Raw genomic sequence first — 27,045 nt, 5'->3', positions numbered from 1 at the left:
TTCTAATTATACTGTACTGATACCGTCTTTACTACATTAGACTTCAGTAAAAGTCATTGCAAAAATTTTGCAAATACATTTTGATGGAGGATTGCTGCCAAGGCCAGACTTGGCCTCCTTGTACTTGAAAAGTAATACTTATAATGTCAGAACAATGTATAATGTATGATGTATAATTTATCTTTTTGTGCAGCCTTTGAAAAAACACCATCCTGTAGAACATAAAACAATACATTTTTTAATTGTAAACAGTAATTAGATAAAAACGGAACCTGAAACATCCCAGAAATCTTGATAACATGCTGGTTCTTTTTTTAATTTCCTCTTGTCTATGTGCTTGGACTGTGTCATGTCTGTCATAAAAACTGCCCGCCTGCCATTTTGTATTGTATAAAATCTGAAACTAATAAGGTTCTTTTACAACTGATTTCTGTTTTTCGTTTCTCCAGCATCTAGCATTTAAAGTTTCAGTTTAGTCCAGTGTGCGCGAGCAGATTTACAAACAGATAGACACATTAATATATTATTATAAAAAATGATTTATTTATTTTGGACATTTGTTTTATTGCTGTATTTCATCTGTTCATCCACAGCTTCATCTGTCAGAACATCTGTTTCAGAACTACTTAATTAACTTCCGGCGCCCCCAGCGAGTGGCAGCCTGTTACGGCAGCTTTTTTTATTCTATTTTATTCTCTTTACTTTTTTTGTTTTATAGCCCATAACTCGAATCCGACAACATTTTTGTATATTTTGCACTACCGTTTCATGCTAGTTTTAACCATTCTTGTCTGGCATTTTTGACTTTTTTCACCTGTGTTTGGAGACCCGGCACGCTGCTCCTTTACACTCGTGATCAGCTGTGCGCTGCACCTGCAGCGGAGCTAACCGGGCGACAGACCCGACATCCCCAGCTACAGAGGAAGAGATGGGGGTGTCGCGCCGGGAGGGAGCGTCGCCGTCCGAGAAGGAGACGATATAGACCATCTCTACCTTCTGTAGTCACGGGCAAGGTGAGGTCTTTGCCCAACAAGATGGACGAGCTAATGGCGCTAACCCGGTACCAGACTGAATTCCGGCAGTGTAGCATCATAATGCTAACGGAGACCTGGCTAACACCGGTAACTCCGGACACAAACGTGGCTCTGCCCGGATTCCAGCTGTTGTGGGCGGACAGAACAAAGGAGAGTGGTAAGAGGAAAGGAGGGGGACTGGCAATGTTTGTGAACGACAGATGGTGTAACCCTGGGCACACCACTGTGAAAGAGCAACTTTGCAGTAGAGACATTGAGCTGTTAGCCGTTAGCATGCGACCATACTACCTCCATAATTCTCGTATGTTATCGCGATAACGGCGTATGTCCCCCCCTCGGGCAACGCGGAGGCAGCCTGTGACATCTCCCACCTCATGCAGGAAACTCTGACAGCACTGAGCAGCTCCTTCAGTGGCAGGCTACTGCACCAACGATGTGGGAATGAGAGGTTCAGAAGGTCTTTTCTTCCAACCGCTGTCAGACTCTATAACAAAGACCTCACAGCTGACCACACACACACAGACAAACAAACACACTTCGGTACATTTAGTTAAATTGTAAATTGTTTAAATTGTAAATTTGTAGATATATACAGATACATATTTATCTTATTTTTTGTGCTGCCTATTACCTCTGTTTTTGCTGCTATTACCTTCTGCTTCTATCCACTTTCTGCCGTGACAATTGCAATTTCCCACTTGTGGGACTAATAAAGGTTTATCTTATCTTACATTTACATTTACGGCATTTGGCAGACGCCCTTATCCAGAGCGACTTACAATGTGCTTTCAAGTAACCATCGATGAAGTGATCAGTTCTGGTTCACTAGGACCCCAACTATTAATACAATCTTTTTATTCACTCTGTTGTAGATTCTGTACACAAGTTCGACAATAAGAAAGTTACAATTTAATCTAAATATTCGTTAAAGAGGAAGGTCTTGAGCTGTCGTTTGAAAGTGCTCAGTGACTGAGCTTTTCTGACCTCGAGGGGAAGTTCATTCCACCACCGAGGGGCCAAGACGGAGAAGAGTCTAGATGAATGTTTTCCTTTTACCTTCAGAGATGGAGGGACCAGGCGAGCAGTACTGGAGGCTCGGAGTATACGAGGTGCAGTGCGAGGTGTAATAAGGGCTGTGAGGTAGGATGGGGCTACTCCATGTTTGGCTTTGTAAGCCAGCATCAGTATTTTGAATCTGATGCGTGCAGCTACTGGGAGCCAGTGGAGGGAACGTAGCAGAGGGGAGGGGTGGTGTGGGAGAATTTGGGAAGGTTGAAGATCAGTTGTGCTGCTGCATTTTGTATGAGTTGTAGTAGTCCAGTCGTGAGATTAATAAGGACTGAACCAGTAGTTGGGTGGCCTGGGTTGACAGATAAGGGCGGATTCATCTGATATTGTAGAGAAGGAATCTACATGAGCGGGAAAAGTTGCTGATGTGAGTGAAGAAGGAGAGTTGGTTGTATATTGTTGTATATTGGAGGTGATGGGCTGCCATCCAAGACAAGATGTCGGTTAGACATGCAGAGATTTTGGAAGCAGCATGTAGATCAGAGGAAGGAAAGGAGAAGAGGAGTTGTGTGTCATCACCTTAGCAGTGGTAGGATAATCCATGTGAGGAAATGACCTCACCAAGTGGTCTCATGTAAAGGGAGAAAAGGAGAGGACCTAGCACCGAGCCTTGAGGGACACCAGTGAAGAGTCTATGTGAGGTAGTGGTGGATCCTTTCCAAGTCACTTGGTAACAATCTTACTTATGACTTTTGCATGTGTCTAGCCCTGCTTACATAATCTCCCCATTGATTCCGGTCACTCCTCTGTGACCTGCTCTTGGGTCTTGGGACCAGAATGACGACCTACCAAAGAAACACAGCCACTGCACAGTGCTTGGAAGAAGTGGTCACATGGACAAGAGTGGACCATGACCGGATTCGCTGAGTCCACTTCAGGGCTGCCAGTCAGTCCCAGTGCCGACCACTGCTCCACCCGACAGCGCATTGTCCCAGAGCAGCAGAGAGGAAATCAACCAGATCAGTGCCAGAGTATGGGACTGCAGTTACGGCTCACTATGTTACACTGGACCTCGTTTATCAAATGGAGTGTATATTATGGTGGAAAAATCACAGTACGATAAGTTTAATTTGTGATTCATGAAAGAGGTGTACCTGTGCCAATCAGTGGGTAGCACACCTTTATGACATGAAGGGACAGAAGGTGGCAAAGAAGAGAAATTTCTCTGACACGGAAATTGACGTCATTACAACCGGGGTAGAGAAGACTTTCTCTAATAGTTCTGTGGCGGCGGAGGCCGGCCAAGAGTATGAGACCAACATGGGGGATTTACATGTATGTGGCCAGGCGATTGGCAAAATCAGGGGGTGAGAAGTGCTGCTTTCCCGCTTGTTTAGTAGGAGTGTCTGTTGGCCCCACCTGCTGTCCCCAGTGCAAATAAAATGTTATTTCTGCACATGGCAAGATGACTGAAGCGCCTCCTTACTTGTCATAGTGACAATGATTGGCCACATTGGTGTCAGAAGTGGGATTTAGGCAACCACACCACAAAAGGAGGAGAAGAAAGTGGAGATTGTGTTGTGCCCTACCTGGTCGACCAGATGGAATGAGTGAGCAGGGTGGAGGCAGCGGTCCCATCAGCAGCACCCTCTACTGTCAATCTCCCACACTGCGATGGACATACGCCACTGGAGCCTTACCTCGCTCACGTGCGGCTGGTGGCGTGGCACAATGGATGGAGCCCGGCACAGATGGTGGTCCATATCGTGCTATCTCTGAAGTGGGGGGCTATCAAGGTCCTCCTCAACCTGCCAATGCTGGCACAGCACGACTACACAAACCTGCTGAATGCATTGGTTTGGACAGTGGGGGAACAAAGCAGTCATAAGGGAGAACCCGGATTCCAGTGACGCACCTCCGGTAATCGCCAGTTCCCCGCCATAATCCATGTCATGTTTTTATCGGTTCCCCAAGCGTGACATACTCTCGGAGGCCTACGAAAGCTACCATGGGGTCGAGAGGATCTGTCACGCTGTCCATGTTCCCCCTGGTGATTCCGGAGGCGGGGAGTACGGACGAATCCATGCGACCGGACCTCGATGGCCTACGAAAGCTACCGTGGGGTAGCACAGTTCAGGTGCTCCCAGCGTTAACCGAGACGAGGGAGGCAGCCAACTTTCCAGCGGGGCGTGCCGGAGACTGACTGGAGTGACGGTGCTTGTGGACGGCGATCAGGATGCTGGTCCCCCACGGACGAGCCATGCTTTGGCCCGGGCCTGACGCCGCCAGTGCAGGACTGCCGCCACTCGTCCTTATGGACTTCTCCCCCCTTTCATGGACCGTTTTGTGGGGCACTCCCAGGTGGTAGTGCCTTTGAGGGGGGAGTACTGTCATGATCCGGACCGGCAGGGTTGACTCCGGATCCGGAGTTCGAACCGGAGTTTCATGTTCGTCCTGTGTAATGTTCCCTGATCATGTTCACCTGGTGTATATTTATATAATTGTATAAATCTATCCTGTTCGTGTCTGTTTGCCGTCAGGTCATTATGCGTGTAGATGTTCCCCTGTCTCGTGAAGTTTGTATTAAACCGCTGTCGCGTGAAATCGTGTGAATGCGTCCTCCTTCATCGCCATGTCCAGCCCACCCGTGACAGAGACAAAAGACAGTGCTGCTTCATCACAGTCTTGATTTCATTACAGTATCACCGAGATCATCGAAAGCCACCACTGCTCCACAGAACACGGTATCACAACCAGAAAAGCAGGGCGGCAAGAGAAAACACAAAGCAGCCATTGTCATGCATTACCCTGGAAAGTTAAAGTGAAGTGATTGTCATTGTGAAACACTGCAGCACAGGACACGGTGACACAACAAAATGTGTCCTCTGCATTTAACCATCACCCTTAGTGAGCAGTGGGCAGCCATGACAAGCACCCGGGGAGCAGTGTGTGGGGACCGTGCTTTGCTCATTGGCACCTCAGTGTCACCTTTCCGGTTCGGGATTCGAACCCACAACCTTCTGTTTACAGGTCCGCTTCCTTACCTGCAAGGCCACTACTGCCACCTGGACACAGTCGCCAAGTCCAAAACATGCCAGCAGCTACGAGCCCTGTTGGTGCTGAGCAACCACCTGTTCCCTGCACGGGACGAAGACTGTGGCCTCACCAAGTGGGTGCAACACTCCATTGACTCAGGAGATGCACCCCATATCTGACCGTGACCACATCAGGTGCTGCTGGCTAAACGACAAGCAGCAGGGCAGAAAATTCAGAAGATGGCAGTGGGCAGAATTATCCAGCCATTATCCTTGCGAAAAAGAAAGACAGTTCCTGCCGTTTTTGCGCGGATTACCAGCGTTTAAATGCAGTGACGTGCAATAGCTCATTCCCACTCCCATGCATTGATGAGACCCAAGATTATGTGGCTGGGTCATGGTGGTCAATGGTCTTCATGATAGGACAAGGACTGCGGGGGTTTCCATAATGCCCTTTGGACTGTGCAACAGCCCGGCCATGTTTCAGCATTTGATGGAGCACATGCTCGCAGAAATTCTGAAGTGTGTTGTTTACTTGGACGACAGCGGTTGTTTACAGAGGACATATGAGGGGTGGTCTTAGCCTAGTGGGTAACACACTCGCTTATGAACCAGAAGACCCAGGTTCAAACCCCACTTACTACCATTGTGTCCTTGAGCAAGACACTTAACCCTAAGTTGCTCCTGGGGGGGACTGTCCCTGTAACTACTGATTGTAAGTCACTCTGGATAAGGGCGTCTGGTAAATGCTGTAAATGTAAATGTACATACTGGTCAAGTTCCAGTAGACAGGGGAGTGTGATGACAGGGAGTGAAATATACCAGTAACTGCAAGAGCCATTGGTGAGCGCGCAGGTGAGCGAGTAGTAGCATACTACAGCAGGACTCTGAGCAGGGCAGAGTGGAACTGTTGTCTCAACCGACGCGAGCTGCTGTCAGTAGTACAAGCCCTTTGCCACTTCCGGACTTACCTGTGTGGCCATCAATTCTGGTTGAGGACAGACCACGCTTCGCTCATCTGGCTCTTGGGGTTCCCCTGCCCAGAAGGATAACTCACAAAATGGATATACTCTCCAGGAGAATAATTTTGATATCCAGCGTTGCCCTGGCAAGTTACATGTCTCCCTTTGGCCCTATGAAGCAGCACAGTGATGCTTCTGTGAACACTCTAAAGAGCAAGAGGGGGAAGAGGCTGCTGGGTGTGCACTGGATGATGGCGATACGCTCGAGATGCTAGATCACACTCAGCTGAGCTAAGAGTGAGAAACTGTCTGCAGCAGGCATGCGAATGGATCAGCGCACAATGAAAACCAGACTGGGCACTGACCAAGGCGCTACGCTCCCACTGCCCCGGAGGGCCAACGGACTATATTACAGCTGGTGGTGTCCCAAGAACTTAGGATAAACATGCTGAGAGCAGGGTACATTAACATGCTGGGGCAGGACATTTTGGTGTGGCCAAAACAAGAGGAGGGTATAGGACCATAGGCAGGGAGGGTATAGGAAAAAGGCAGATGGCAAAATTGGCCAGACATCGGAGGGGGCCAGGACAGGTGCTGCAGAATATCTCCAAGGTAGAGTACAGGGTGAGTTAGCCACTGGAAGACTGTTGTGTTACATCGTGACCAGCTGAAACCCTACCACCCTCATGGAGGACAGAGTGAGATCTCTCTAGCCCCCGACATCAGAAAAGGGCAGTGGTGGCCTAGCGGAAGCGACCCCAGTTCCAGTAGGTTGCCAGTTGCCAGTTCGAATTCTGAAGCGCCAAGGTGCCACTGAGGTGCCACTGAGCAAAGCACCGTCCTCACACACAAGGGTAATGGACTAAATGCAGAGGACACATTTCATTGTGTGCACCATGTGCTGTGTATCACAATGACAATCACTTTACTTTGAAATACTTTGACATCAGCCTGAACATGGGGGATCGGGGCAAGACCCCACAGCGAGACATGAATGTGGCCTGGCCACAGCGGTCACACAGACCTCTCCGCCACCAGTTGGATTATTGTGTGGACATTATGTTGGGACTTCTAATGACTTTGGGTGGGTGGGCAGGCAATGTGGTGGTAACCATTTTAACCTGAGGCATGGCACAATAGAGGTTAAAAGGATGAACAGTTTCTAATTTATTAACACCAGTAGATTATTATTGCAGTTACATGTAAATATTGTATGTAGAAAGGTACTAATGTTACAGAGAAAACCCCAAATAAAAGACAGGAGAAAAGAAAGAGAAAGAGAGAAAGAAGAAAAGACTCAGATGGAAAGGAAACGGAAACCCATAGACCACAAGAGAAAATTCTTTTATACATTTGACTCCCAGGAAGTTGCCACAGACCAATCAGAATTGGTTGTTTCTGCCCTGTCACGCCCTTGGTGTCTCATGTCTGAGGTCGACAAAGACAGAGCGGGGGATCCCAAAACAAATGGCTGGCACACACCTCTTGCTCGGGGAAAGGCCACCTGACAAAGACATGGAGAATGGAGGTGATGAACCTCTACGCAAAACAAAGCTCTAGAATGTCACCGGCTTGTGATTTCCCATCTTACATGGGGTAGATGGGCAGGATCATGGGTGAGAAGTGCTGCATTTGCACTTCCGGGCAGGGTTTAATATTACGAGTGTCTGTTGGCACCACCTGCTGGACCCAGTGCAAATAAAAAGCAATTTCTGTTTCTTTCTTCTCATCGCAATAATGAATGAGTACTGCACTGAAAGCTCAAAACATGTTAATTTACTTAATTTATGTTAAAGAAGTGATAAATCCCCCTTAAACGCAGTTTACACTGGTTTAACTGATGCAGGATCTACCATGGCTGAAAATTATTCTCTTGTTTAAGTCCATCTTTGTCATTGTTTAAGCTATGTTTTAATGTTAAAAAAAAACATTTCATTATGTCACCGTGTGCTGTGCTGCAGTGTCTCACAATGACAATCACTTCACTTTTAGTACAAGGGTGGAAAACGGTGACGATAATTTACAAATTAAACATAAACCTTTAAAAAAGCAGCGTACCGAGGCAACCACTAGTGACCGGGCCCCGACATGACCAGGACGTCTCTAAAGGAGGCCTCTGGTGGCATAACTATTCAGCTTCATGTATATCAGAGACAAGACAACTGTCCTCACACCTGGGAATCCTTTGCACCTCTCTTGATATAACTTTGTTGCTATGACAATAACTACGTTTTTAAGGTCCACCCATTGTCACCCTTGTCACACATTAAAAATAATATAAAGCAACATGATTCTCAGAATCTTTAAAAGAAACCTCTCTGTATGGACCTGTCTTTCTAGATGGAGGAGCAATGAAGAAATATCTTTTTTTTCTTGATGTTATTTTCTAGAAATAATACTGGACAGGATCTGGCCTTTTGTCAACTGAATTATTTTTACATAAAACATTTATTTAATTTATTTTGAAAGTATGCAGAATGATACTGAATATTCCAACATGAAAATCAACCTAAACATCTATTTATTAATGGAGAATTTTCTTATTATACAGCTAGCAGTTGTTGTGATTTTTCTCTACATAAATTGTCTGATGATCTTCACCTTCCTGAAGAAAGAAGCCTTCAGGACGGACACACGCTATATTCTGTTTTCTCAGACGCTCTTTCCCGATTCGGGGCTGATTCTTATTGCAAACCTGGCACTCGTACTCGTCTACTACCAGGTGGCGATTCACTTTGTCGTCTGCTGCTTGCTTTCTGTCATCATGTCTTTGCTCACAGTCGTTTCACCTTTAGCCCTTGTTGCCATGTGTTTGGAGCGTTATGTCGCTATCTGTATGCCTCTGAGGCACGCTGACATCTCCACTCCCAGGACCAGGAACATCTGCCTCCTTATTATGTGGCTCATCAGTTCAGTGATACCGATATACGTTCTCTATGTATCTTTATTTTTAATACCTTCTAAATTGTTGCTGGCATATGTTGTGTGCAGCATAGACGTGCTTTTTGTGGAGAGCTGGCAGAACCTTGTGAGAACAACTTTATTTCAGATGTACTTTCTTGTCATGTTTGGAATCGTCCTCTTTACCTACGTCAAGATAATGAAGGCTGCAAGGGCAGCATCATCCGAAAACAAGAAGTCTACAAATAAAGGCCTCCGAACTGTGCTTCTCCATGCTTTCCAGCTACTGCTGTCACTGCTCCAGTTTATATGTCCCTATGTGGAAACTAGTGTACTGCACATTGACATATTGCTTTATGTAAATCTGAGATATTCTGATTTTATAGTGTTTTTCCTTGCGCCACGTTGTCTTAGCCCACTCATTTATGGATTAAGAGATGAGAAATTTTCTGTTGTTTTAAGAAATTATGTTTTTTTTGGACATTACACATTTGTTTCTAATCTGTTCAATTCAGTTAATTCCAGATCAAGAGTTCAGACAAAAACTAAACCTATGGTAATATGATACTGTATAATTATTATGATATATTCTTATTTTTATGTAATTATGACATTGTCCTTGTTTGTGGTTTATCATAGCATTGAATGATCACTTAGAGGAGGATTTCAAGTTACATCCTAACTGCCTTTGTGGAACTAAGAGAATGAGAATGAGTGCCCCCCATTTTGTTTTTGTTTTTATGCTTATGTTCAACCATTTTGCCGTAATATGGCATAATATAGTTTCCGCTAGCAGAGGGCGCTCGGTGCCCTATGCACCAGTGGCTGACGCTGCGGTAGAAAAGGTTTACTCATGGTTATGCAGAGTACAGACCATGCACCGAGAATTCCCATGTTGTTTCTGCTCTTACAGATAAGCAGGGGGGGAATAAGCTATATATAATTTACAACCGGTTTAATAGGTTATAAGTGTCTTAGAGGGTAACGGAGGTCATGCTGGAGTGAATTTGCTGAGTTGAAATGCTAAATTGCGATGCCGGGCTGGGCTGAGCCGCAGAGCACGTGTGCTAATCCGGTTAGCCGGTACGAAAGTCTGTATTGTCCACGCATTTGTGTTGGAGCTGCTCTATGTAAATCTGTGGCATGGGAAAGGAGTTGGCCAATCATTTTGTCAAGTGTAACATTTTTTGGCGAGCCAGCCAGGAGGTGGAGCTAGTGAGTCAACACCATCACCAACCACCTTCCTTTTTAAGAGATGACCTTTCCTTAAAAAAAATGGAAGAAATACAGCCTCTGCGTGATCAAGTGAGTGCGGCTTTGTGGCAGCTGGAGAGGGAGCCTCTGGTGGATGTCTGCAGGCCACTGAAATGCCCTGGCCTGGACAGTAGAGAGTCTCACGGCAGTACCAAGAGGACACTCATCAAGTTGGCAGAGAGTGTGTTTGACGAGATCGAGGAAAGCGAGGAACATGATCAAGTGGAACAGTTTCACCAAGACACAGCCATATACATTCAGAAACTAAACGAAGGAGCGTGTCCATTAGAAGGGGAACCCCCATCAAGAGAGTCGTGAAGTGATTGGGCACCTTGAGCCAATAAAGACTGTGTATGCAGCAGACATGCAGACAAAAGTAAACAAGCCGACGCAAGAGGACAAGAATGGTAAAGAGGTGAAGTCACACAAGCCTAACGACACACATCCACAAGAGCACCAGCAGAGACCAAGGTCATGGAACCCCCCAGTGGATCTCCAACACCTGGCAGAAAGCCAACAAGCCGCTGCAAGGAACATGTTGCGAGAGGAATGTGGGGCGTTCACATATGACAGTGATGATGTAGGTTGCATACCATCACTAAAAATGCACATTACCATCCATGACACGTGATGGTTACACAATGGACAATCGACATTCTTTAACACCTTGAAATGCTTGAATTAAAGCTTGGAAAATCCTTCACTACATGATGTAAATTTTGCTCCTGCTTTGAACTAAATGACTACTGTCACACCTCCCACCTTGTTACCTTGGTCACCGCCACCCTCATACTGATCATGGGACACACACACCCACCCCTACCTCACACTGGCACATCCAGTACTGTAATTAATACAAGATATACAACATTCTGCCATTTAAACTGTTAAAAAAGTTCACTTCTTTACAGACAAAAAAGGGGGAATATATGTCTAAGACCCTCTTGCAGACCCGAATGTTCATCAAATTGAAAAAGATTTCATATCAGCACATTCCATTTCAGCACCTCGGAGGGTGTCCTGACCCAGCCATGTTCTCTGTTGTGACAGACTGGTCCCTGCCCACTGCCAAATATCAACAAGTTTAGCTCCGCAAACATTTTCAGACGATTCATCCGCAACTTTAGCCAAATCCAGCCTTCCAACCTTATCTACACTTCCAGCCTTATGCACCTGATTTTTGCTAATCTCAACTCATTTTGCACATCTATGCTCTTTTTGCATATGTTTGTCTTGTCTTGTCATATCTACATATAAGCATCTTACATGATGTTGTCCAGTTATGTCCTGTTCAACCTGTTCATTGTAGAAAAATGTTTCACTTTTCACCTATAGCGATAATCTGTACAGTATTTAAGTCTAGTGTTAGGGTTATGGTTTGGGTTACACACATATATATGTTTCTTTTATTATTGCACTATTGAGTTGTTTGTGTGAAGCATTGTTGCAATACACAGTGTACTGTGTATACGGTTGTACTGACAATAAACCCGTTTTGAATCTTGAATCTTGAGATTGTCCAACGAATGACCTCTCTGTCAGATTGCGGCCCGCAATTCATCTCCCGTTTCTGGCGGCACTTCTGGAAACAGCTCGAGGTTTCCGTCAGCTTTACCTCAGGGTACCATCCAAGCGGGCAGACAGAGCCAATTAACCAGAAGTTGGAGAATTATTTTCATTACTTCTGTTCTGCCCATCCTAGTGCACTTGGAGGGCCATGATCCCGAAGAATGGTCCCGGGTCCCGCACCACAACAAGACATCAGAGGCACTGGACCAGAAGCGGAAGGGGCCAAGGTCAACCTGTATAAAAGCACCATAACCCACGTCATCCGTGCCTGCTCATTGTCTGCTTTCATTGTTTCATTACATACATGTTTAACAATACATGTTTCTCCGGAACCAGTTTGTCACATTTAAACCATTTAAACAAGGTCACAGACTGGCATAAAGTGCACTTGTGACTGGGGGTGGAATGATGCTGGCTATGTGTTGGAAAGGACAGAGGCTGCTGCATTAATCTGGACTTTCATACCTTGCGTTTGGTTGGTTTTGTTCCTGTCATTACGACACACACCTTCGGGTTAGATTTCCGAATAAATTGAAATGTGCAAAATTGTCAGTATGTTATCAGGTGCATAAGGCTGAAATTGTATTGTTGTTGAGCAAATAGCACCCAATGTTATAAATTCTATTCTCAAAATTGTTAACTCGTCGCTTAGCAACGGCCACGTACCAAGTTCGTTCAAGGTAGCAGTCATTAGACCCCTGATTAAAAAGCCGGACCTTGATCGCAGTCAGCTTTCAAATTATAGACCGATATCCAACCTTCCGTTCATATCAAAAATCTTAGAAAAAGTTGTAGCCCAGCAGCTGAGCACATACCTAGACTGTAACAATATCCACGAAGTATATCAATCAGGATTTAGACCTCATCATAGCACTGAGACAGCGCTGGTTAAAGTGGTTAATGACCTGCTGTTGGCCTCTGATCAGGGGCGCATCTCGCTGCTTGTCCTGCTTGATCTGAGTGCAGCGTTTGACACTATTGATCACGCTATTCTCCTTGCCAGGTTAGAGAATGTTATTGGGATTAAGGGAACAGCCCTTGAATGGTTCAGATCATATTTGACCAACCGATATCAGTTTGTGGACATCAATGGTGTTTCGTCTTCACATAGTAAAGTAGAGTTTGGTGTTCCACAGGGTTCTGTCCTAGGTCCGTTACTTTTTTCTCTATACATGTTACCTTTAGGCGACGTCATCCACAAACACGGTATTACCTTTCATTGCTACGCTGATGACACACAGCTGTATCTGTCAGCAATGCCAGACCAGAGGCAGCAGCTGAAAAAAATAGAGAATTGTCTGAAGGACATTAGACAGTGGATGCTCATCAACTTTCTCCTGTTAAACCCTGACAAGACAGAAGCGCTTGTAATCGGGCCTCAAGCAGCCAGGCATAAACTGGCTGACTACACAATAACCCTGGATAGCCTTTCTATCTCACCGAGTATTGAAGTGAAGGATCTAGGTGTCATCATTGATGCAGGTCTCTCATTCAGTTCGCACGTAGATAATCTCACTAGAATAGCATTCTTTCACCTTAGAAATATTGCGAAAATAAGAAATATCATTTCAATGCATGATGCAGAAAAGTTGGTCCATGCATTTATTACATCAAGGTTAGATTACTGCAATGCATTATTGTCTGGATGCTCTAGTAGGTGCATGAGTAAACTCCAGCTAGTACAGAATGCTGCAGCCAGAGTTCTAACCAGAACCAGGAAATTTGACCACATCACCCCAGTCTTACAATCACTGCACTGGTTACCCATCAAATTTAGGATTGACTACAAAATCCTACTTTTAACCTATAAAGCTCTAAATGGTCTCACCCCACAGTACCTGAGTGAACTTTTGGTTCGCCCCCTTCGATCAATGGGTGCGGGGTCACTACTGGTACCAAAGGTGCAGAAGGTCACAGCTGGGAGCAGATCCTTCTCCTATAGAGCTCCGCAGTTGTGGAACAGCTTGCCTGTCAGTGTCCGGGATTCAGACACAGTCTCAGTGTTTTCTCTGGCTTTTTGCTAAAGTCCTAGACCCTCATTTCACTTGATTTTGACGCAGTGTCAATTATAAAGTCCAGTTTATCACAGACAAAGTTAAATTCACCAGTTAGGCTGTCCTAGTTAGGGTACTGGGCCACTGTAGCACCAATATAACCACATATTTCAGTATCGGTCGTACAGTGCAACCGTCTGCCGCTGCTTCTGTTAGTTTTTCTCCGAGACACGGAATCAAGCACCCAGACTACTGGCAGACCCCAGTGAAGAGACAAGCAGATACATCCTGGTTCCTGACAACTGCTTTACAAGGACAAAACATGAAACAAACCAGAGGGTCACCACAGCCACCACCACCATTACAACTACAGCTTCAGGGATCTTCAAATGGACCAGTAACATCATTACGGACACGTAATCTAGAACATGACACTGAATACATCCTGGACTTCTCCAACCCTACAACCGTAGGACTTATCATTATATCATATCCAACCCTGCACTGACACCATTTGCAGGCTCACTCTACCCTGGAAGGGGGTCCCTCTCTGTATCACTCCTTCCCAAGGTTTCTTCCTTTCTTTTTTTCTCCCTCCTAGAGTTTTTTTTTGTGTGGAGTTTTTCCTTGTGTGCAGAAGGGTCAAGTGTGGGGGGTGTCAACTGTAGGGCCTGTCAAAGCCCATTGAGACATACTGTATGTGATTTTGGGCTATATAAGAAATAAATGTTGTTGAGTTTAACAGTGTTCTGGTGATGGTGGTGCATTGAGTGCATTGAGAGCTCTGACTTGCTTGTGGGAAGAAGCTCTTGCCGTGTCTGGCAGTTACAGTTCTGATGCTGCGGAATCGTCTACCAGACGGTAGGAGGGAGAACAGGGCATGTGAGGGGTGGTGAGAGTCCATCATTATTTTCCAAGCTCGATGAATGAGGTATTTCTCGTAGAGCTGGGAGATGGGTGGAGGTGGAACCCAGAGGATGAGCTCTGCTGTCTTCACTATCCGCTGCAGGGACTTCTTCTGTTCAGCAACAGTGCAGTTCCCGTACCAGACAGAGATGTAGCACCAGAGAACATATCAATGGTCCCCCGGTGGAACGATGTGAGGATGGGAGGAGGGAGGTTGACCTTCTTCAGCTTCCTGAGGAAGTATAGATGTAAGCTGGGCTTTCTTTGTGGTGGAGGTGGTGTTGAGACTCCAGGAGAGATCGTCTGTCACGTGCACACCCAGGAAGTTCACACTGCTGACGATCTCAACAGCAGATCCATTGATGTGCAGTGGTGTGGGGACAGTTGGATTCTTCCTGAAGTTGACAACCTTCTCTTTCATCTTGGTGATAGTGCTCAGTCTGAAGACCTTGGAGGTGTTATTTCCTATAGACATGGACTGAGGCTTGTCTGTTATGAAGTCCAAGAGTGGAGAGCTTATTCCCAGCAGGTCCAACTTCATTAGCTAAATAAACAGAATTCTGGCACAGGTGTCTTTTTTGTCAGTAGGTGAACTGACATGGGTCCAGATTCTTTGGAAGTTTGGTCTTCATGAACCTCAGAACCAGCCTCTCTAAGCACTTTGTAATGATGGGTGTGAGTGCTTGTGGCAGGATACAGTTGACTTCTTTGGCACTGGGATGATCTTGGTGGTTTTGAGGCAGGTAGGTACCATGGCTGAACTCAGCGATGCGTTGGCCTGTACTTGCTAAAATGATTGGGCAAGGAAGCCACAGCACACAGCAGGATCATCCTTACAGAGGCAACCACTAGTGACAGTATGGTCCCAGTATGACCAGGACGTCACTAAAGGAGGCCTCTGGTGGCATAACTATCAGTGACAAGACAACTGTCCTCACACCTGGGAATCATTTGCACCTCTCTTGATATAACTTTGTTGCTATGACAATAACTAAGTTTTTAAGGTAGACAAGGTAGACAAATCTACGAAACTTTAAATGAAACCTCTCTGTACAGACCTCAAGAAATATGTCTTTCTAGATGGAGGAGCAATGATGAATATCTTTTTTTTTTCTTGATGTTTTTTTCTAGAAATAATACTGGACAGAATCTGGCCTTTTGTCAGCTGAATATTTTTTACAGAAACCGTTTATTTAATATATTTTAAAGTAAAGTATTCAGAATGATACTGAATATTCCAACATGAAAATCAACCGAAAAATGTTTTTATTAATGGAGAGTTTCGTTATTATACAGCTAGCAGTTGTTGGGATTTTTCTCTGTATCTGTCACGTCTACGGACTTACGGGGGAAGGAAGCGCAGAGGTGTGACATGCTGGGAACGGGGTTTTATTAATAAAAAAACAATAAACAAAACAAAAGAATGGCACGGTGGCCGAAAAGGGAAATACAGGGGAACAACATAAATAAACCCGCAGGCGTGTGGCGTTTGCCAGAACTCAAAACATAAACACAGTCGCTCATGGAGGTCAAGTTCACGAAAATGCCGGAGATTACGAAGGGGCGGAAGTCTCCGGCATTTATGCGCTGTCAGGATTGGCCACCGGTGTTGAGCCCAGCTGCAGTCAATCCTGACAGAGCCTTCTGGGACCATGCAGCCCCTCTCGGCCCCCCTGGTGCCAAGGTTGGTGCATTGCCAGACCATCCAGATAGCCCCTTCTGCGTCCGTTGGGACAAGCAGGACCTCTTCCTGCCTGTCCCAGCTGGGTCCTCATGCTTACCCGGGGGCTCTATGACGCTCCACCCCTCTGGAGGCAGACACAAGCCCATGCCTGGCCCGCCCTCCTCACTGGCTACTGGAGGACCCAGCTCCATCGCTTCCCCACCTACCCTCCCCTCAGGAGGAGCCCCCAAGCTGAACTGCACCCCCTCGGCTGGACTTAGGGGTACCTTTGGGCATGTCCACCTCGTCTTGGACCAGCACATTCGGGTCAGGAACCTCCTCCCTGGGGTTTGGCTCCGTGGCTGGGTCGCCATCTGGTGGACACAAAGAGGGGAAGTAGGGGCGACATATCCCCCCTACAGTCCCCCCCTGGATCCAGACGACCCAGAGAGGGTCGTCTGGATCCCTCTCTGGGCACTCCGGGAACTCCTCAGGGGGCACAGCCAGGATCTTGGGAGGCACGACCTGCTCGTCACCCGCCAGTGCTGGGTCTTCTTGCCCCGGATCCTGACTGGCGCTGGATGTGGTGGAGGGGCAGAGTTTGATCCTGGCTCAGGCTCTGGCCGATTAAACTCCGTCCTCAGTCTCTGCAGGAAGTCCTGAGAGCTCCTTCCGTCTGTCTCTCCCTGCTGCCAGAGGGCTGCGCCCCAGCCACATTGGGCTGTCCCACACGGGGCTGGGCATTCAGGTGGAGCGTTGGCCCCACCTGTAATCAGAAGGTTACCAGTTTGAATCCTGAAGCCCAACCCAAGGTGCCACTGAGCAAAGCACCGTCCCCACAAACAAGGGTGATGGATTAAAAACATTGTGTGCACCATGTGCTGTGTATCACAATGACAATCACTTCACTTTGAAATACCTTGACATCAGCCTGAGTATGGGGGATCGGGGCAACTCAACTCAATCCCACCAACTCAACTCAATCCCACCAAAACTGAACTAATATTCATTCCAGCAGATTCTTCACCACATCAGGATCTTGCTATTTACCTAGACAACTCGCAGCTCTCTCCTTCTGCAACAGCCCGCAACCTTGGCGTAACAATAGACAACCAACTCTCCTTCTCAACTCACATCAGCAATCTTTCCCGCTCATGTAGATTCCTTCTCTACAATATCAGACGAATCCGCCCTTATCTGTCAACCCAGGCCACCCAACTACTGGTTCAGTCCTTAGTAATCTCACGACTGGACTACTGCAACTCCCTTCTAGCTGGTCTACCACTATGTACCATCCGACCTCTTCAACTCATACAAAATGCAGCAGCACGACTGATCTTCAACCTTCCCAAATTCTCCCATACCACCCCTCTGCTTCGTTCCCTCCACTGGCTCCCAGTAGCTGCACGCATCAGGTTCAAAATACTGATGCTGGCCTACAAAGCCAAACATGGAGCAGCACCATCCTACCTCACAGCCCTTATTACACCTCGCACTTCACCTCGTTTACTCCGAGCCTCCAGTACTGCTCGCCTGGTCCCTCCATCTCTGAAGGTAAAAGGAAAACATTCATCTAGACTCTTCTCCGTCTTGGCCCCTCGGTGGTGGAATGAACTTCCCCTCGAGGTCAGAACAGCTCAGTCACTGAGCACCTTCAAACGACAGCTCAAGACCTTCCTCTGTACAGAATCTACAACAGAGTGAATTAAATAGATGTATTCATAGTTGGGGTCCTAGTGAACCGGAATTGATCTCTTCATCGATGGTAACTTGAAAGCACGTTGTAAGTCGCTCTGGATAAGGGCGTCTGCCAAATGCCGTAAATGTAAATGTAAATGCAAGACCCCACAGCGGGACATGAATGTGACTGTGGCCACGGTGGTCACACAGACCTCTCCGCCACCTGTTGGGTATATTGTGTTGGTTGGGACTTCCGATGTCTTTGGGCGGGTGGGCAGGCAATGTGGTGGTTGTTGCCAGCGAATGGTATGAGAGGAAGTAGGAAGAATTTATGTTTACATTTACATTTACAGTATTTACCAGACGCCCTTATCCAGAGGTACTTAAAATCAGTTACAGGGACAGTCCCCCCCTGGAGCAACTTAGGGTTAAGTGTCTTGCTCAGGGACACGATGGTAGTAAGTGGGGTTTGAACCTGGGTCTTCTGGTTCATAGGTGAGTATGTTACACACTAGGCTACTACTACGTGTGTGGTGAAGTGCCTCATTGTGGGTGTAAAAAGAGGAGTAGTGTAACAGTAGTGTCTCCTACTCAAAATCACTGTATTAAAACCATTTCAACCTGATGTTACCTGGCAGAAAGAGGCATGGCACAATAGAGGTTAAAAGGATGAACAATATCTAATAATAATAGATTTATTATTGCAGTTACATGTAAATATTGTACGTAAAAAGGTACCAATGTTACAGAAAAACCCAAAATAAATGACAGGAGAAAAGGAGAAAAAGTCAGGAGAAACAGAGAAAGAAGAAAAGACTCAGGAACTGGAATACCCAGTTCCTGATGAAAAGGAAATGGACCACAAGAGAAAATTCTTTTATACATTTGACTCCCAGGAAGTTGCCACAGACCAATCAGAATTTGTTGTTTCTGCCCTGACACGCCCTTGGTGTCTCCTCTCCGAGGCCAACAAAGACAGAGCGGGGGATCACTAAACAAATGGCTGGCCTTTCACACCGTCTGACAAAGGGCGTCTGACAAAGGCAGTCTGACAAAGACATGGAGAATGGAGGTTATGAACCTTACGCAAAACAAAGCTCTAGAACGTCACCGGCTTGTGATTTCCCATCTTACATGGGGTAGATGGGCAGGATCATGGGTGAGAAGTGCTGCATTTGCGGGGTTTAATAATACGAGTGTCTGTTGGCACCACCTGCTGGACCCAGTGCAAATAAACAGCAATTTCTGTTTCTTTCTTCTCATCGCAATAATGAATCGCCAGAGTACTGCACTGAAAGCTCAAAAACATATTAATTTACTTAATTTATGTTAAAGGAGTGATAAATCTGGTTTAGCTGATGCAGGATCGACCATGGCTGAAAATGAGTCCATCTTTGTCATCGTTTAACCTACAATATAAAAAAATATATATATTTTATTATGTCACCGTGTGCAGTGCTGCAGTGTCTCACAATGACAATCACTTCACTTTCAGTACAAGGGTGGAAAACGGTGAAGATAATTTACAAATTAAACATAAACCTTTAATAAGCAGCATACCGAGGCAACCACTAGTGACCAGGTCCCAGTATGACCAGGACGTCACTAAAGGAGGCCTCTGGTGGGGTAACTATTCAGCTTCATCTATATCAGGGACAAGACAACTGTCCTCACACCTGGGAATCCTTTGCACCTCTCTTGATATAACTTTGTTGCTATGACAATAACTACGTTTTAAAGGTCCACCCATTGTCACTCGTGTCATACATTAAAAATAATATAAAATACCACATGTGACAAATCTACGAAACTTTAAATGAAACCTCTCTGTACGGACCAGTCTTTCTAGATGGAGGAGCAATGAAGAAATATCTTTTTTTTTCTTGATGTTATTTTCAAGAAATAATACTGGACAGGATCTGGCCTTTTGTCAACTGAATTATTTTTTACAGAAAACATTTATTTAATTTATTTTGAAATTATGCAGAATTATACTGAATATTCCAACATGAAAATCAACCTAACCATATATTCATTAATGGAGGATTTTCTTATTATACAGCTAGCAGTTGTTGGTTTTTTTCTCTACATAAATTGTCTGATGATCTTCACCTTCCTAAAGAAAGAAGCCTTCAGGACAGACACACGCTATATTCTGTTTTCTCAGACGCTCTTTCCCGATTCGGGCCTGATTTTTTTAGGAAATCTGGCACTCGTACTTGTCTACTACCAGGTGGCGATTTACTTTGTCTTCTGCTGCTTGCTTTCTGTCATCATGTCTTTGTTCTCAATCGTTTCACCTTTAGCCCTTGTTGCCATGTGTTTGGAGCGTTATGTCGCTATCTGTATGCCTCTGCGGCACGCTGACATCTCCACTCCCAGGACCAGGAACATGGGCCTCCTTATTATGTGGCTCATCGGTTCAGTGATACCGACATACATTCTCTTTGTATCTTTATTATCAATGCCTTCTAAAATGTTGCTGGCATATGTTGTGTGCAGCGTAGACGTGCTTTTTGTGGAGAGCTGGCAGAACCTTTTGAGATCAACTTTATTTCAGATGTACTTTCTTGTCATGTTTGGAATCATCCTCTTCACCTACGTCAAGATAATGAAGGCTGCAAGGGCAGCATCATCAGAAAACAAGAAGTCTACAAATAAAGGCCTCCGAACTGTGCTTCTCCATGCTTTCCAGCTACTGCTGTCACTGCTCCGGTTTATATGTCCCTATGTGGAAAGTAGCTTACTGCACATTGACATGTTGCTGTATTTAAAAGTGAGATATTCCAATTTTATGTTGTTCATTATTGCACCACGTTGTCTTAGCCCACTTATTTATGGATTAAGAGATGAGAAATTTTCTGTCGTTTTAAGAAATTATGTTTTTTTTGGACATTACACATTTGTTTCTAATCTGTTCAGTTCAATTAAATCCATATCAAGAGTTCAGACAAAAACTAAACCTATGGTAATATGACACTGCATATTTATTATGATATATTCTTATTTGTATGTAATTATGACATTGTCCTTGTTTGTGGTTTATCATAGCATTGAATGATCACTTTGAGGAGGATTTCAAGTCACATCCTAAGTGCCTTGTTATGCTTGAATTAAAGCTTGGAAAGTCCTTGACTACATGATGTATGTTTTGCTCCTGCTTTGAACTAAATGACTACTGTTACACCTCCCACCTTGTTACCTTGGTCACCGCCACCCTCATACTGATCATGGGACACACACCCACCCCTACCTCACACTGGCACATCCAGTACTGTAATTAATACAAGATATTACAGAATCTGAACAAGAAAACAACATTCTGTTGAACATGTTAAAAAAGTTCACTTCTTTACAGATAAAAATGGTCTGTGTAGCTAGAGTACGGGGGAAATATATCTTCTTTCGCCAGCGGAATCATCTTACCCTCCACGTTCTTTTTTGTGGGAAAGAAGGGCTGGGGCTCAAGGCCGTGTATTAACTATCATCGGCTAAATTCTTTGTATGTGAGAGGGGGATGAATGGAAGACCGGAATAATTACGAGTACCTTGTCATGCCGTTCGGCCTTTCCATTAACCCAGCCGCATTCCAAGCATTCTAATTTTCTCACCCGATGTACAGACCCACATGACCCATGTCCGCACTGTCCTCCAGACCCTCTTGCAGAACCGATTGTTCATCAAATTGGAAAAGAGTACCTTTCACACCACCAATGTCGCCTTCCTCGGATTCCATATCAGCACCTCGGAGGGTGTCCTGACCCAGCCAAGTTCTCTGCTGTGACAGGCTGGTCCCTGCGCACTACCATACATCAACAAGTTTAGCTCCGCAAACTTTTCCAGACAATTCCTCTGCAACTTTAGCCAGATCCAGTCTTCCAGCCTTATCTACACTTCCAGCCTTATGCACCTGATTTTTGCAAATCTCAACTCATCTCTGCTCTTTTTGCACATGTCTGTCTTGTCTTGTGTGTCCTGTTTGAAATATCCAACATATCTACATACAAGCATCTTACATGATGTTGTCCAGTTATGTCCTGTTCAACGTACAGAAAAGTTTCACTTTTCACCTATAGCGATAATTTGTACAGTATTTATGTTTAGTGTTAGGGTTAAACACATATTATTGTATTATTGCACTATTGGTGTGTTTGTGTGAAACATTATTGCAATACACAGTGTACTGTATATACGGTTGTACTGACAATAAACCAGTGTTGAATCTTGAATCTTGAGATCGTCCAACCAATGACCTCTCTTTAAAGTGAAGTGATTGTCACATGTGATACAGTGAAATTTGTCCTCTTCATTTAACCCATCACCCTGAGTGAGCAGTGGGCACCATGACAGGCGCCCGGGGAGCAGTGTGTGGGGACGTTGCTTTGCTCAATGGCACCTCAGTGGCACCATGGCAGATCGGGATTCGAACCGGCAACCTTCTGATTACGGGCCCGCTTCCTTAACTGCTAGGCCACCACTGCCCCATGGCCACCACTGCCCCACCACTGCCCCTCTCTGTCAGACTGGGGCCCGCAATTCATCTCCTGTTTCTGGCGGCAGTTCTGGAAACAGCTTGATGTTTCTGTCAGCCTTACCTCAGGGTACCATCCAAGTGGCCAGACAGAGCCAATTAACCAGAAGTTGGAGAAGTATTTCCATTGCTTCTGTTCTGCCCATCCTAGGAAGGCCACGATCCCTAAGAATGGTCCCGGGTCCCGCACCACAACAAGACATCAGAGGCACTGAACCGGAAGGGGAAGGGGCCAAGGTCATCCTGTATAAAAGCACCATAACCCACATCATCCATGCCTGCTCATTGTCTGCTTTCATTGTTTCATTGTTCAGCTGCATTCATGTTTGACAATACATGTTTCTCCAGAACCAGTTGTCACATTTAAACCATTTAAACAAGGTCACAGACTGGCATAAAGTGCACTTGTGACTGGGTGTGGAATGATGCTGGCTATGTGTTGGAAAGCACAGAGGCTGCTGCATTAATGTGGACTTTCTTACCTTGCGTTTGGTTGGTTTTGTTCCTGTCATTATGACACACACCTTCAGGATAGATTTCCGAATAAATTGAAATGTGCAAAATGGTCAGTATGTTATCAGGTGCATAAGGCTGAAATTGTATTGTTGTTGAGTTTAACAGTGTTCTGGTGATGGTGCTGCATTGAGTGCATTGAGAGCTCTGACTTGCTTGTGGGAAGAAGCTCTTGCCGTGTCTGGCAGTTACAGTTCTGATGCTGCGGAATTGTCTACCAGACGGTAGGAGGGAGAACAGGACATGTGAGGGGTGGTGAGAGTCCATGACTATTTTCCAAGCTCGACAAACGAGGTGTTTCTCGTAGAGCTGGGAGATGGGTGGAGGTGGAACCCAGATGATGAGCTCTGCTGTCTTCACTATCCGCTGCAGGGACTTCTTCTGTTCAGCAACAGTGCAGTTCCCGTACCAGACAGTGATGTAGCAGCAGAGAACATCTCAATGGTCCCTCGGTAGAGGATGGGAGGAGGGAGGTTGACCTTCTTCAGCTTCTTGAGGAAGTATAGATGTAAGCTGGGCTTTCTTGGAGGCTCCAGGAGAGATCGTCTGTCATGTGCACACCCAGGAAGTTCACACTGCTTACGATCTCAACAGCAGATCCATTGATGTGCAGTGGTGTGGGGACAGTTGGATTCTTCCTGAAGTTGACAACCTTCTTGGTGACAGTGCTCAGTCTGAAGACCTTGGAGATGTTATTTCCTATAGACAATAACTACGTTTTTAAGGTCCACCCATTGTCACTCTTGTCATACATTAAAAATAATATAAAGTGCCACGTGACAAATATACGAAACTTTAAATGAAACCTCTCTGTACGGACCTCATGAATATGTCTTTCTAGATTGAGGAGCAATGATGAATATCTTTTTTGTTTCTTGATGTTATTTTCTAGAAATAATACTGGACAGAAACTGGCAGAAGTGGGACAAAGTCATTGCTTTTCAAGTCACAAGTAAGTCTCAAGTCTTTGCCCTCAAGTCCCAAGTCAAGTGCCAAGTCAAGACAGGCAAGTGTCGAGTCAAGTCCAAAGTCAAGACTGATAAGTCTCAAGTCAAGTCCTAAGTCCTGCAGTTTGAGTTTCGAGTCCTTTCAAGTCTTTTCAACCGCACAATAATAATATATTTTCACAGATCGTGTATGCTTTTAAAATCTATTGTTTTATTAAAACAAGTGCAATTGAAACTGCAGAAATAAATAGTGCTGACATTGCACTATTAACTTCATTTTTAACATTTAACTCATATTTTTTAAGAATATTCTTCATTTTAAACCACTGCTTTACAGAATAAACGCATCTGAAAAAACAAGTGCAACTGTAATTATTTGAACAAAAAGTGCTAATGTTGTATTTCCATGACATATTGCATTTCAATTAGTTCCACAGCAGTTTGTCCTGTCCTGTAACAAATACATGAACATAACAGACTTAACCGCGGAGAGTGGAAAATAAGATGTACTTGTGTTTACCAACTGTTTATTCAGTTAAATAGCTGCATCCATGTTACCACGTCACGTTTGATGTGGTAATTTCACAGTTCGAAGACTCGTTCTCGCCCCCTACAGTGCAATTCGGCTAGGTATACATCCGCGCTAAAATATCAAGGTGAAAGTCATCATAGTGTAGCGCTTCTTCTTCTGCGTTTTGTAACTTTTTGATTTCGTTTCTTGAACCACAAATGATGAGCTGACACCCAAGAGATTTTCTGTGCAAAGTGTATTCTGTACAAAAAGCAAGGTCGCGTCAGAACATCGCGTCACATCGCGTCTTTCTGCACCTCTCTCTCTCTCAACTAACGCCATGTGTCCAAGAGAACTGAACATTAACATAAAGCATTCACAATTTACAACACTGCATTCCTGTACAAAAAGCAAGGTCGCGTCAGAACATCACGTCTTTCTGCACCTCTCTCTACAATATAAAGTATTAAAAGAACATAAAAAAAAATATTCACAAAATAACACACATGCAAAATATTCCTAATATGTACATAAATTAAAAAGAAAGAAATAACTTTTTGCACACAAACCACACGCACCTCTCACAGCTCACGCCATGTGTCCAAGAGAACCGGGTCTCAAAAACGAAATAAAAGTCTTTAGAAAATAATAAATCTAACCATTTAACTCTGGCACAATAGATTGCGTAGTATAGACCCAGCTCCCAACACAACTTTGTGAATAGATTAACGGCGATATTTTTTTAGCGCCCGATAAGAGTCTCACGTTAACGCAGCACATTTTTATCGCCCGATAAGAGTCACACACAGCACGTTAACGCCGATAACGGCCCACCACTAATATGTATGTATTGTATGTCTTTGTTGGTGGCTAAAATACACGTTGCTGCTGACCGCCGTCTACTGTGTGCGATACTGTACATTGGCTAATGTTCTGTATAAGTACCTCATCCTACCAGGTTTAAAAAAAATCACTTTAATAAGTGTACGAATTAAGGGAGTCAACTCGCAGTGGACAGATTACCAGTTTGCGACGTTAACAGCGAGTTTACAGCCTCACTGATTTAACTACACAGCAAAGAAAAGTTAGCAAATAAGCGTTAACATTCACTCAGAACTTACCGTATTTGTGCAACTTCAAATGTTGAACGAAGTTGGAAGTTGTTGCATCTCCGTCTGTAATCTTCGACCCGCATGTTTTGCATACTGCTATTCGTTTTTTGTTGACCACCTCGTAGTTTTTATATCTGAACGAAACTATCTTTGGTATCATTTTGTCTAACTGGCGCGTTATTTGAGAGTTCCACTGCATTGGTTGTCCTGTAATTTGATTGGATGGATGCTGTTGGCTCAAAACCACGTGGATCTAATTTGATTGGATGTCTTGCCGACAGCAAATACGCGCACAGACGCACATATACACAGACAATGAAAGATACAGAGCGTTCGGTAATAACATACGTTTTAATATTTGGGTTTTCTGGGAAACAGCAAGTCTTGTCAAGTCAAAAGGCTCAAGTCCAAGTGAAGTCACGAGTCAATGATGTTAAAGTCCAAGTCGAGTTGCAAGTCTCTTTACATTTTGTCAAGTCGAGTCTAAAGTCATCAAATTAATGACACCTCTGGAAACTGGCCTTTTGTCAACTGAATAATTTTTACAGAAACCGTTTATTTAATTTATTTTAAAGTAAAGTATGCAGAATGACACTGAATATTCCGAAAAATGTTTTTATTAATGGAGAGTTTTGTTATTATACAGCTAGCAGTTGTTGCGATTTTTCTCTACATCTGTCACGTCTGTGACATGCTGGGAACGGGTTTTTATTAATAAACTAACAATAAACACAAATAAAGGATGGCGCGGTGGCCGAAAAGGGAAATAAAGGGGAACCACATAAATAAACCCGCAGGCGTGTGATGATTGCCAGAACTCAAAACATAAACACATTCGCTCACGGAGGTCAAGTTCATGAAAATGCCGGAGATTCCGAAGGGGCGGAAGTCTCCGGCATTTATTCGCCGTCAGGATTGGCCACCGGTGTTGAGCCCAGCTGCAGTCAATCCAGAGAGAGCCCCCCCTCCAAGGGCTACGTCCTCGGAGCCCCAGCAGTACCATCAGTGGAGGCGGCGGGGCGGACGGCGGCAACCACAGGCTCCTTCCCTGCTGTATCCTCCCCTTGGAAGACCCGGTCCATCAGGCTGGCTCCCCGGCGTGGTCAGGCGTGGCAGCCCCAGACCCTCAGGCTGGCTCCCCGGCGTGGTCAGGCGTGGCGGCCCCGGTCCCTCGGGCTGGATGGAGGTGGTGTTGAGGCTCCAGGAGAGATCGTCTGTCATGTGCACACCCAGGAAGTTCACACTGCTTACGATCTCAACAGCAGATCCATTGATGTGCAGTGGTGTGGGGACAGTTGGATTCTTCCTGAAGTTGACTACCTTCTCTTTCATCTTGGTACAGTGCTCAGTCTGAAGACCTTAGAGGTGTTATTTCCTATAGACACGGACTGATGCTTGTCTGTTATGAAGTCCAAGAGTGGAGAG

General features: G+C 45.1%; 2 protein-coding genes across 2 annotated transcripts; both read left to right on the top strand.

The window, feature by feature from the left end:
- Window positions 1-8,536: 8,536 nt before the first annotated feature.
- Window positions 8,537-9,760, top strand: LOC114802166 (odorant receptor 131-2-like). The gene has a single exon (XM_029000864.1). The coding sequence runs from the start codon at window positions 8,537-8,539 to the stop codon at window positions 9,503-9,505; it is 969 nt and encodes a 322-aa protein (XP_028856697.1). The 3' UTR covers window positions 9,506-9,760.
- Window positions 9,761-19,835: 10,075 nt separating this feature from the next.
- On the top strand, window positions 19,836-21,250 carry LOC114802066 (odorant receptor 131-2-like). The gene has a single exon (XM_029000698.1). It carries the CDS (start codon window positions 19,988-19,990, stop codon window positions 20,981-20,983), a length of 996 nt encoding a protein of 331 aa, XP_028856531.1. The 5' UTR covers window positions 19,836-19,987; the 3' UTR covers window positions 20,984-21,250.
- Window positions 21,251-27,045: the final 5,795 nt, after the last annotated feature.

Source organism: Denticeps clupeoides, chromosome 13 (assembly GCF_900700375.1).
Source record: "Denticeps clupeoides chromosome 13, fDenClu1.1, whole genome shotgun sequence".
In the NCBI taxonomy this organism is placed as follows: domain Eukaryota; kingdom Metazoa; phylum Chordata; class Actinopteri; order Clupeiformes; family Denticipitidae; genus Denticeps; species Denticeps clupeoides.
Note: the sequence above shows the minus strand (reverse complement) of the source record. Positions and strands in the feature narration are given on the sequence as shown.